Source organism: Cryptomeria japonica, chromosome 5 (assembly GCF_030272615.1).
Source record: "Cryptomeria japonica chromosome 5, Sugi_1.0, whole genome shotgun sequence".
NCBI lineage: Eukaryota > Viridiplantae > Streptophyta > Pinopsida > Cupressales > Cupressaceae > Cryptomeria > Cryptomeria japonica.
The window spans coordinates 345414535-345426874 of NC_081409.1; the positions used below are offsets into that span (position 1 = coordinate 345414535).

General features: G+C 34.1%; 1 protein-coding gene across 1 annotated transcript; it reads left to right on the forward strand.

The window, feature by feature from the left end:
* Nucleotides 1-5858: 5858 nt before the first annotated feature.
* Nucleotides 5859-6410, forward strand: LOC131035516 (uncharacterized). The gene has a single exon (XM_057967227.2). It carries the CDS (start codon nt 5859-5861, stop codon nt 6408-6410), a length of 552 nt encoding a protein of 183 aa, XP_057823210.2.
* The last annotated feature ends 5930 nt before the right edge of the window (nt 6411-12340 follow it).

Genomic DNA, 12340 nt, shown 5'->3' on the forward strand with positions numbered 1-12340 from the left:
AGCTCATGGACTTCGGTAAAATAGATGGAATCTCACACACCACTTTAGAATAAATATGTGTATCTGTTGCATGATTTGATTTTATGATTTAATTAAATTTAAATTTACACGAGTGACTGCAAAATGATATATTTTATTTTAAAGTAAGTTTTATTTTTCAAATTATTAGATTAAATATGATAATTGACTATAGACATATATGATTTTTATGAATGAATATGAGTGAATGGATGAAGCAAATAAACTTATTTGTCAATTGTGTATTCTCTCCGTGTGTGTGTATATATATATATATGATAATGACTAACTTAATTAATAAAGAAAGTTAAAGCAACTCACATAGTGGTGGCTTATTTAAAAGCATGCCCATAAGGTAATGTGAAGTGGGAGTCAATATTGATATCGACTATCCCATGTAGAATGTCGTATGACAAGGAGGGAAGTTGATAGTCAATATCGACTATCCTAAGCAATCTCATAAAACCTACCAAAGTAGCATGTAAGCCATGTTTAGAGGGTTGAAACCCTACCTAACCCTACATGTATTCATTACAGTAGCAGTCGATACACAATGATCGACAGTGTGTTGTCAGCCAAACTCATAGAGTTCGAAGTTGTTTAGGATTATAAGTGCCACACATACGTGGTAAACATTGGTTGCCACTTGGTGCATTAATTATGACGTGCTAAGTATTTAGCACATGACATAGTCAATATGGTTAATGTGAGCTCAAAACTAGGAGAAATTGTAGTTGGAAAAACAACATAAATAAGACTATTGTTTTTGTAAAACACACACAGTGACAGAAATGGAAACATAGAGAAAAGAAGAATATTGAGAAATTTAGAAAGAACAAAACCAAAGTAACATAGCCAGTAGATTTTGAAAGTGGAATTAGCATCGATCATCTCAGATTTGGTTTTGAAAATTATAGGTAGGCTCTTATTCGAGGAGCAATATTTTAAGGTATCAACCTGAAAGAATAGAGTTCAATTTGTTTTGAGAATAGTTTATTTTAGAATGATAATGTAAAAAAGAATTAGAGATATGGATTATATTTATGTTTATAAAATCATGTTGGTTTGTATCAAATGCCATTTTGGAAAGTCATAAAGATGTAGGTGCATTACAAAGATATTTTTATTGTATTACTCATTGTGTAAAACATAGAAACTAGATAATCAAAACACATAAACCATAGAAAACTAAGTGTTAGTAATTGATCATACACTATTTGAATTTTATGATAAATAAATAGAAGAATGTGTACTCAAATTCTATCTTTGCATTTTATATTCATTTATATGCTAAATATGCATACATGTGTTACACCCTATTGTTTAAAAATTGTTTTGAAAATTATGGGTGGAATGAAAGATTGTATTTTATTATATTTTTGGTATCATGTGAAAAAAATAGGAAGCTAGAAATGTTAGAATACTTTTGCATGTGTTTTTGGGGAAAGTTACCTTCCAAGACGGGTGCCGAATGTGGAATTATAGAGAGAATAGTTTACTTTTCCAAACTATTTTTTATTGCTATGCATGGCATTATACTCGCCCAAGTAACTTATTGACCATTGAAACAAATAGATTTATTTATGTTCTCTACCATATCCTTGCTATGATCTTGCTTATTTCTTAATTGAGTTACAAGAAAATAAAATGCATGTATCATTCTAGGCATGCACTAGATTCCATCTTGTCTATCAAATTCTTGTTGCTAAGAAATTCATGTAGGGTCAGGTATTATTTATAGACTAAGAGTTCCGGGGAAGTGTAATCTTCAAGGTTGGGTGGAAAAAGCACCTGAATCTTGTTCTTGGACCTTGATTTCTAAAAGAGTGAATTGAAGATCAATGGATGTAGCTCCTCTTTTAATTTGTATTATACTTGTTATTTGAACTTAAGGCATTTGAGAGGCCTAAGTATTGAATGTAGGTTTGAATGATGCATAAAAATAATGGAATATAATGAACGACTATTTGTAGAAATATTATTTATAGCTCTTATTGAATAAAGAATCATTATTTCGATTGTAGAAGTTTACGTTTATTATGATATCAATGGACTGATCATATAGAGAAAAGGTTAATATAGTTGAAGTAAATAGACTTATTAAAGAATTTATGAGTTTATTTAAAAATAAAGAGTATTTCATTTTATTATCGAAATTAGAACTTGATACATCTTTACATTTTGGTATCAGAGCTCATTGGTTAACAACACTAGGGCCTATGACCATTACTCTAAGAAATATTCCTTGATGCAAGATTTGTTGAGTAAGAATGAGTTCTAGAACTACAAGATCTGGATCAAGTAATGGAGATGGTAGACTGAATAGATTCTCGAACTTTTAAATCATCAGAATGCTAGGATGGATGGAATTGAACAAGAAGTTTAAAGAGTTGTAAAGGTTCAAAATGAACAACCTCATGTTGGAAAATTGGAGGAATTGATTATGTGTTGCATTGATGTTTTGTCATTGATGGCAACATCGGTTGTTTTGGTTGTTTAACGGTTTCAAGTAGGTTCTCGTAGAGTGTTGGATTGTGATATTGATCTGGTATGCTCCGGTATGATTTGGTTTGAGTAATTGGTTTGGATCTATCATTTATGCTATTCAGATGTGTATCACGATCACTTAATACGAGATTTGATGACTCAAAAACTGTCATTTGCTCTAGTAAGCCTTTTGGTTACCAATAAGGGTTTTATCGGCAAAGCTTTGTTGAAGATATTTTGATGCACGTGATAAGTGGTGTTGGTGTGGCTTCTAGATGGATCACAGGATGCTGTTGGTTATCTTTTTCATGTTCCTGTTAATCGATGGTGTTGGATTTGGTTTATGGCAACCTATTTTGGGTCCGGTCTTATTCTGCTAGGTTATGGACCAGTTTATGTAATGTGTTGAATGATGCTCCCGATGCGTTACCAATTGGACTATATTGTTTTGGTCCCAGGCCGACTTGGATAATCATTAGATTGCGGGTTTATGTTATGAATTTATTGTATCATCTTTTAGGTGGCCGACCTAATTGTATAGGTCTTGGGTTTGGGTTGGTATATATTTGATTTAAGATCTCTTTGTAGATCATGGACATGGTTATGGGTTATGGTTATGCAATTATCTCTATCGAACAAGGTTGTGATCATATGCAGAGGTTGTGCTCGATCATAGGTGATCGAATTGGGTTTGTAAGAGAGGTTTAAGACCTCCGGTATTGAGCTTAACCAGAATTGTACTCAGGTATAGGAGATGCTATTTTTCCAGTTCACTCATCTTTCTAAATTTTAGTCTGGATTGGTTTTGTAGTCAGTGAGACTCCTTTTGTGATAAGAAGTGTTCTCTAAGTTGTTGGCCTTCCTTTATGTGTAAGCCCCTCATTTTTTAATCACATACTTATTGTAAAAGTATTGTCTAACTGTGGGTAGGCTTCCCACCATGGTTTTTCCCTTTACCGGGTTCTCCATGTACAAATCTTGGTGTCATGTGTTATTGATGGATGGTGACTATTCTGTGATTTATGTTTATTCCTAATTGTTATATCTACTATTTGGGTATTTGGCTTATACATTCCAGTATTAAGTTTAGGGTGAACTCACAAAGCTGGTTCCCACTTTTTGGTACATCCTGATTTTTGCTGAAATCATACATTTTTTGGAAAATATAATTATTTAAGCTTTAAGAGGTCCCATTTGAAGTAATTAATTGAAGAGAGTTAGAAGGCTCTTAGATCAAAATTTCTTGGATAGAACCTCTCTACTTCTAAATCATACTTGCAATGGAGTCTCCTTTGCATCTATCAAATGCTGATAAAAAACCAATTTTACATTAGCTTTTGAGGGGTCAAATGAATTCATTTAGAAGTTTTGTTTTCTTGAGCATTTAGTCCTTATTATAAGCTTTCCAAATAGTATAATTTTTAATATATTTAAGTTTATTAATATATTTTTATTTTATTTTTTATGAATGTAGGTTTTTCACCGAACATGAACTTCTTTGTTCAATGCATTGGGAAAAATAACAAACTAATTCAAAAAAATTCTGAAAAATATCTATGCCCTAGGTATTGATGTCTTCTTTCTAACAAAAAAAATAAAACTTAATTTTGATATATATAGAGCAAGTTATGTGTTCAAACGTACACCTATATCTAAATTATAATTAGTCGGACTTCAAAATTTAATAAAATAAAAAATATTCAACATATCACTATCAAACCAACTGCATGCCCTGGGTATTGATGTTACAAACCAAAATTTAAAAGAGATAAGTTTTTATCATTTATAGAAAAAAATTTATACGTTTCAGGATGCACATCACTCTTAAAAAATGTTGTTTCCTGTAAAAAACTACTTTTGAGGGAGATGGAAAAATCAATAAAATTTTATTCAAAAAAAATTGAAAAAAATATATTTAGAATCTACAAAAAGGATGTTACAAATCACTAGTTTACATCATCTTCAAATTCTTAACAATTTAAAAGTTATAGGTGTCGGAAAGTGAAGGTTTTTTGCAAAATGTTCATCTAAGTGTCAAAGTTGGTCAAAAAGTGGGAACCAGTATTGTGAGTTCACCCTTTATGTTTTGCATTGATGTTTTATCATTGATGGCAACATTGGCTATTTTGGGTGTTTCCCATTTTCTGATAGGTTCCAGTAGAGTGGTTGGATTATGATATTGATCTGGTATGCTCCGATATGCTTTGGTTTGAGTAATTGGTTTTGATATGTCATTTATGCTATTCAGATGTGTATCATGATCAATTGGTACCGGATTTCATGACTCAAAAGATGTCATTTTCTCTAGTATGCCTTTTGGTTACCAGTAAGGGTCTTACCGGCAAAGTTTTGTTGAATATCTTTTGGTGCATGTCATAAGTGGTATTGGTGTGGCTTCTAGATGGTTTGTAGGATGTTGTTGGTTATCTTGTTTGTGTTCTTGTTGATCGGTGGTATTGGATTTGCTTTATGGCGACCTATTTTGGGTCCAGTCTTATTCTGCTAGGTTATGGACCGATTTATGTAATGTTTTGAATGATGCTCCCAATGTGTTACCAATTGGATTTATCGATTGGATTATATTATTTTGGTCCCAGGATGACTTGCATGATCATTGGATTGTAGGTTTATGCTATGAATCTATTGTATTATCTTTTAGGTGGCCGACCTAATTGTTTAGGTCCCGGATTGGTATATATATGATGTAAGATCTCTTTGTAGATCATGGTCACGGTTATGGGTTATGGTTATGCGATTATCTGTGTGCGAATATGGTTGTGATCATATGCGGAGGTTGTGCTCCATCATAAGTCATTGAATCAAGTTTGTAAGAGAGGTTTAAGACCTCTAGTATTGAGCTTAACTAGAATTGTACTCAAGCATCAAAGATGCTAGTTTTGCAGTTCACTCATCTTTCTGGATTGTAGTCTGGATTTGTTTTGTAGTCAGTGAGACTCCTTTTATGATGAGAAGTCTACTCTAGGCTGTTGGTATTCCTTTATGTGTAGGCCCCTCATTTTGTAATCACATACTTACTACAAAAGTATTGTTTGATTGTGGGTAGGCTTCCCACCATGGTTTTTCCCTTTACCGAGTTTTCCACATACAAATCTTGGTATCATGTGCTATGGATGGAAGGTGACTCTTCTATGATTTATGTTTATGCCTGATTGTTTTATCTTCTATTCCGGTATTTGACTTATACATTCCAGTATTAAGTTTATGTGTTCCGATAATGAGGTTTTGAATGCTCAAAGTTCTGTAATCTATTAGCAATTGATTCACCCACCCCTCTCAGTTTTCCTCTGGTTATCTGAGTTGTCTAACACCTCAACAAGAAGAGAAACCTAGTAATGATTCCTAGAATTAAGGGACAATTTGATCATCGAGTTCGGATTAAAGGGGAGCTAGCCAAAGACTTGAAAAGGATAGCCCCACCTAAGTTCGATGGTAAGACTATTGGTGATGGTGTTGAAGCCTGGGTAATTGAGATGGAGAAGTATTTTGAACTCTGTAACATGTCAAATGAAACTAAAGTAGCATGGGTTTCTTATCAGCTTATTGGAGAAGCTGCAATATGGTGGGACAATGAGAAATTTGAGAATTTACATCATGGTGATATTACTTGGGAAATATTTATGCAATCATTTAGGAAGAGATGGCTTCCTCAGTTATTCTTTGACAAGAAGGTGACAGAGTTCCAAAATCTAGCTGATGGTGGTATGACAGTTACTCAATACTTGGAGAAGTTCACCAATCTCCTAAAGTATATTTTGCAGTACCAGATGGATGAACGATTCCACATTCAGAGGTTCATCTTAGGTTTGAGGACTCACATTGGAGTAGAAGTGGATATTCATAATTCATTGACTATGGATGAAGTCTTTGAGAAAGCAACTAACTAGGAATAGAAGTTGTAGTAGATAGCAAATTTCTTAAAGAATGTGAATACTAAACCAAGTTTTGGGATAGGAATTTTTTTTTAAATGATCATTAGAAGGGCAACAACAGTTGACAGATAAAGAATCTAAAAAAGAGGACCTAATACTCAAGAGGAATAAGGAGTGAACCAAGGTAGAAACAAGAAATTGAACTATAACACAAACTTCACTATTTTAAATACTAGGCAGAACTTTGACATGAATAGATCAGATGGACCTCTAGGACCTAGAGATGGATGTTACAATTGTGGGGGAAATTACTATGCTTCAAAATTTCCACAACATTCCATAGATCAAAGAGGAGGAAATCAACAAGAAGCATCACTACATCTAATTCATGCAATGGTAGATAACCATTAGGCTCTTTCAGGCTTCACCTATCTAGATGATGGGTAATATTTTTGGTCACTCACTTTTTATTTTGATTGATACAGGGGATACTGAATGCTTTATTGATCCTAAACTAGTTTATAGATTATGTATTAGACCAAGTTATATGTCAAATGGATGGATAGTTCAATATGAAAATCGAGCAGAGAAAAGGGTAGATTCATGTCTATTTTGTAGTGATTAAGAACTTCCAAATTTCCAAACTCAGGTTAGCCTTTATGTAGCACCATTGGGATCATATGATGTGATATTAAGTATCAATTGGATAACTAAACATAAAGTTGTAGTAAACCATGAGGATACCGTTTTTAGTTGCTTAGATGATGATGGAAATCCAATTGAATTTCATGGGTCTAAAAGGCCTCTTGAATCAAGACACATTTCAACTATGCATCTCAAGAAAGCTTAGAGGAAGGGATGTACCATTTTTTTTGTCATGGTAAGTGATTTAGATAATGCCAAGAAGAGCCCCAACGATTATCCAGTTCTTAGAGAGTTCTTGGATATTTTTCCAGAAGATCTTACTAAGTTACCACCAAAAAGGGAATTTGACTTCTCTATAGAACTGTTACTTGGAACCAAGCCACAATCCAAGGCTCCATACAAAATGACTCCCATGGAGTTGTATGAGCTTAAATCTCAATTGTTGGAGTTGCTTAAGATTTCATAAGACTCATTATATATTCGTGGGGTGCACCAGTAATCTTCATAAAGAAGAAGGATGGTACCTTGAGGTGATGTATTGACTACAGGATGCTAAAAAAGGTAACCATTAAGAATAGATATCCTTTGCCAAGGATAGATTAAATTTTTTATCAAAAGAAGGGTGATACAGTATTCTCTAAGATCGATCTTCGATCAGGTTACCACCAGCTGAGGATTAAGGATAAGGATATTCCTAAGACAACATTTTGAACTCGGTATGAACACTACAAGTTCACAGTCATACCTTTTGGTCTAACCAATGTCCCAGTAGTGTTCATGAACCTTATGAACAACATTTGTAGAGCTTACCTAGATGATTTTATGCTTATATTCATTGATGACATATTAATCTATTCCAAGCATGAAGAGGAACACAATAAGAACTTAAGAATAGTTTTGCAACGGCTAAGGGATCAAAATATTTTTGGTAAGTTTTCAAAGTGTGCTTTCTTTCAGGAAAAGGTGCACTACTTAGGTCATGTTATGTTTGTTGAAGGAATTTCAGTTGATTCTGCAAAGATAGAAGCAATTGTAGATTAGACAATACCTCAGAGTGTTACAAAGGTTAGAATTTTTATGGGTCTTGCACGATACTACAAGAAGTATGCGGAAGGTTTTCCTAGGATAGCAACACCTATTGCTTCTCTTTAGAAGAAGGAAAAGAAATTTGAATGGACTAAGAAGTGTGATGAGGCATTTCAGCTTTTGAAGTAGAAGTTGACAACAACACTAGTCTTGACCATACCGGATCCTAATGGATACTTCATAGTGATTACAGATGCCTGAAGTGAAGGTGTAGGAGCAGTGTTGATACAAGAATGGGATGTGGTTGCTTATGAGTCTATAAAACTAAAGCAATATGAATTGAACTATGCACCATGTGATTTAGAGATTTTAGCTATAGTTCATGCATTACCAATGAGGAGGAATTATCTTCTAGGGAAGCCATTTGAGTTTAAGAAAGACCACTTAGGACTTAAATATATTTTTACATAGCCTGACCTTAATGCAAGACAAAGAAGGTGGTTTGAATTCTTAAGAGTATGATTTTGGTATTGAATATATCAAAGGAAAGGAAAATAGGGTAGTAGATGCTCTCTGAAAAAGAAGACATCTATTTGCTATGGTTACTAATAGGTCAAACATGAAGTAGCAAGTGTTGCAGAATCTCTTTGAAGATGAGCATTACATAAGGGTTAAGAAAGCCTTGAGAGTAGATTCTTCAAATCATCGATTTGATGGATATGAGTTGGAACCTGATGGTATTTTGAGGTACCAAAGAAGGATGTATAATCCTGAAGGTGGAGACTTAAGGAAGTTGATATTGCATGAGGTGCACAATACACCTTATTCATGACATCTTGGGGGTGACAAAGATGGTAGCTGAATTGAGCACTTTGTATTTTTTGCCTAAACTCAGGAAAGAGGTGATTGAGTATGTGGCATAGTGTTAGGAATGCCAGTGAGTGAAAGTTGAGTATGTTCATCCAGTAGGACTTTTATATCAATATCACATACGTGAGCATAAGTGGCAAGTAATTAGTATGAATTTTATCCAAGGAATGCATTTGAGTAAGAACAAGCATGATACCATTTTGATAATTGTCGGCAAGTAATTAGATAGAAAAAAAAGAACAACAATTAACCAAGATTTGAATTTGATTATTGAAATTTCATAAATGAAATTCATAAATATAAGATTAATTAAATATTTAAAATTAATTTAAAAAATAAAAAATTATTAAAATCAAATTAATTATTAAATATATATAAAAAATTAAGATAAATATAATGAACACATATTCTAAATAAATATATTACAATTATACATACATAAAAAAAACCTATAAATATAAAGAAATACGTGTCAACAAGCACCTCACTTCAACAAAATTATACCTACCATATTTTCCATGAATCTACCCCACCTCTCAGCCGAACTTTCTTCCTAGTCGATATCACCGCACAAAACATGGGACTTTAAATTAGTCAAGGGTCGCGTTAACTTCTTTTCCAAGGTGAGAAGTATTCTGTCAAACAACGCGTTTGATTTGACGGGGATGATTTCAGTCGCTCTTCAACTCCATTATGGCGGTTTCCAGTATTTAATTCTACAACGCAATTACCGTCATATAACAACGAATAAAATAAGAGAAGATAATTATCTAAGTCGGACGTCCACGCGGAATGGTCCCACACCATAGGCTGAAATCTTGCATCACATCTCCACGAAGCAACAACTTTACTTTTGGTCCACACCACTTTTGACGACTTTCCATTACCTTCCAAGATTTCTCCCAGTTCTCGGAAACTTCCCATGACGGCAACATATGTACTCTTCTCATACCCTAATTAATTCATCGGATGTATATAATCTCAATTCATCTTTCCTCCTTCGACCATACCCATCTTCAATTCCACTCTGCATTGCCTGTGAAAAGTTTTCCTTTGTCTTCTAAAGGTTCGCTAAATTGAGGAATCATGGCCGCTTCTGTAGCTCAGATTCAGCATAAGCGTGCGCGTGAAAACATCACTGAGTGTTACAAGGGCGAGTATGAAAATGATCAGAATCTGCAGAAGCGTTCACGCAATGGCCTTCTGTCGGATTTCTTCTCAACAGATGATTGCGATGGTGAAGCTGTCGAAGATGATTTGGTATTGCAAGTAATGAAGAACCTGGAGGAAGAAATCAACGGGACTTCGGAAACAGGGAAAAATAGTAGATTGACGAGTGAGGCTGGAGAAAGGAATAGTTCTTATGATGATCTTGGGAATGCCACAGATGACCAGCTGGGAATAAGTCCAAGGCCGCCTCTTTCTGGAGAGGAAAATGATAATGAGGGCATTTCAAACAAGTTTTGGAGTGATTTGTTCGAAAGTCCATCAAGCGCTACAGGCCAAAGCGTGGACGTGCTCCAGCCTTTTTTATCACATTGTTATTCGTATAACTACAGAGATTGTGCGGATTACAGCACTCTTCTTCTTTCTGAGGATCAGCAAGACTGGATACAAGAGGCTTTCACAGATTTGGCCTCACAGGGGTTTCCGACCCTTTTGTGATATTAAGAGCTTTTATGTAAATTGATGGTAATTTTGATCTTATTCTACCATGGGCAGTTTCGTTTGAAGTTATAATGCTATTCTGCTTAAAAAAGAGAATACCCGAACTTTTGAGGATGTAGTAAAGCTTTACTCTATCAACTGTTTATAGCTAAGTTTATCAGAGAAATATGCCGTCAAAAGGTAGCCTGCCCACGGAATTGGATGAATCTTCATAGCGGATTTTTAGATGATTATTGTGTTACTATTTGATTCTGAAAGTAAACCCAGCGAGAAATTCAATTCTGGTTCAAATTATTTATTTTTTTGGGAATTCATTAGTTTATTTGATATCAGAGCATCCGTCTATGTTAATATCTCTTTGGTTGAGAGTTAAAGAATGAAAGGTATTTATTCTATTCAAATAGTCAAAGACATCATGCAACCTCATCTGTTATATCACATCTTAAATATATTGAATCTTGAACAATTATATAAATAAAGAACATACCAACACTCTCACCAATTTAATCTCCCCTTTTGATATGGAAAATCAAATATTTAAAGACTCATCATTTGTTAAAAATGTTATAACTCTAACAAATTAGAGGCAAGCTGATTATTGATTTTGGTGTGAAATTTTAATAGATTTATTGTACCTCATCTTCTGCAACAACAAAGAAATTCAATTACTAACTCACAGTTACCCAACTCTGCATACAGATACCCGAGCATTCATCAGCTTGCATATTTAAGATCAATGGATCATGTTGAATCATATGCATGAGTACTGTTGAAATTAGAATAGAGGCGCTATTTTACATGAATCAAGGGACTGGGCTCGTGAGATGGCATTGCATGTCAAACTAAGTCTCAACATTACAAAATCTATTACTGATTTATTCAAATGGAGAACTGTATAACTCATCTATTGTCGTATTTAATGTGAGATATGTATGACTTAGTGTTTGCATGGCAATTTAATGACAGTTTGCATGCCATTTTTACAGGAATTTCCATACTCTAATATTTTGCAATTAGCGAAACAAGAACCAACATTGTGTCTCAAGCGGAACATTTCATAAATATAAAGTCTTAAAAGTATATTACATTCTTTTATATTATTATGTTTATTATCGATCAAATTAATTTTCTTAATAAGTCGTACATTAATGTATTTTCTATATAAATAAATATTCATTTTTTATATTGAAATATTCATCATTAACTATATTTTGTGTGGGGATTAGAATTCTTTAGATGTGAGCTTTGCAAGTAGTGGACCAAAATCTCTTGGTTCGAAGGGGGAGATGCAAGTCCCTCTCGAAGATCAAGTAAGTCTCCATGATGAATCTTTGGAGAGATTGTCAATTGTCAGTGTTGGGGCACATGTAGAAGGTCTTATCCAATGTATGGGGTAGTAGAATCCCCATTGATGAGATGTTTCCAGTGGTTGGGAAGAGGTGCCATCTCAGGAAAAAGTTAGTGGTTCATCCATGTTGGACTCCCTCTAGAGCTCAACGAAGCAAAGGATTCTAAAGTCGGAGATCCCTATGAAGAGGTAAGTGTATCCTCTCCCTCTTCCAATGGGCCAAAAGTCTAGACTCTTATTTGTTCTAAAAGGATCTTTTTAATAGTTGTTAGTTCATCTCTTCTAATGGGGTCTATTGAGCATTCCAAGGCTACTACGATGATAAAAATCAAGGACCCCTCTTTGAACCATTATTTAACTAAACTAGACAATTATACTAGGCTATTAA

Coding starts and splice junctions, on each gene's coding strand:
- LOC131035516 (XM_057967227.2), top strand. CDS start 5,859: ATGATTCCTAGAATTAAGGGACAATTTGATCATCGAGTTCGGATTAAA.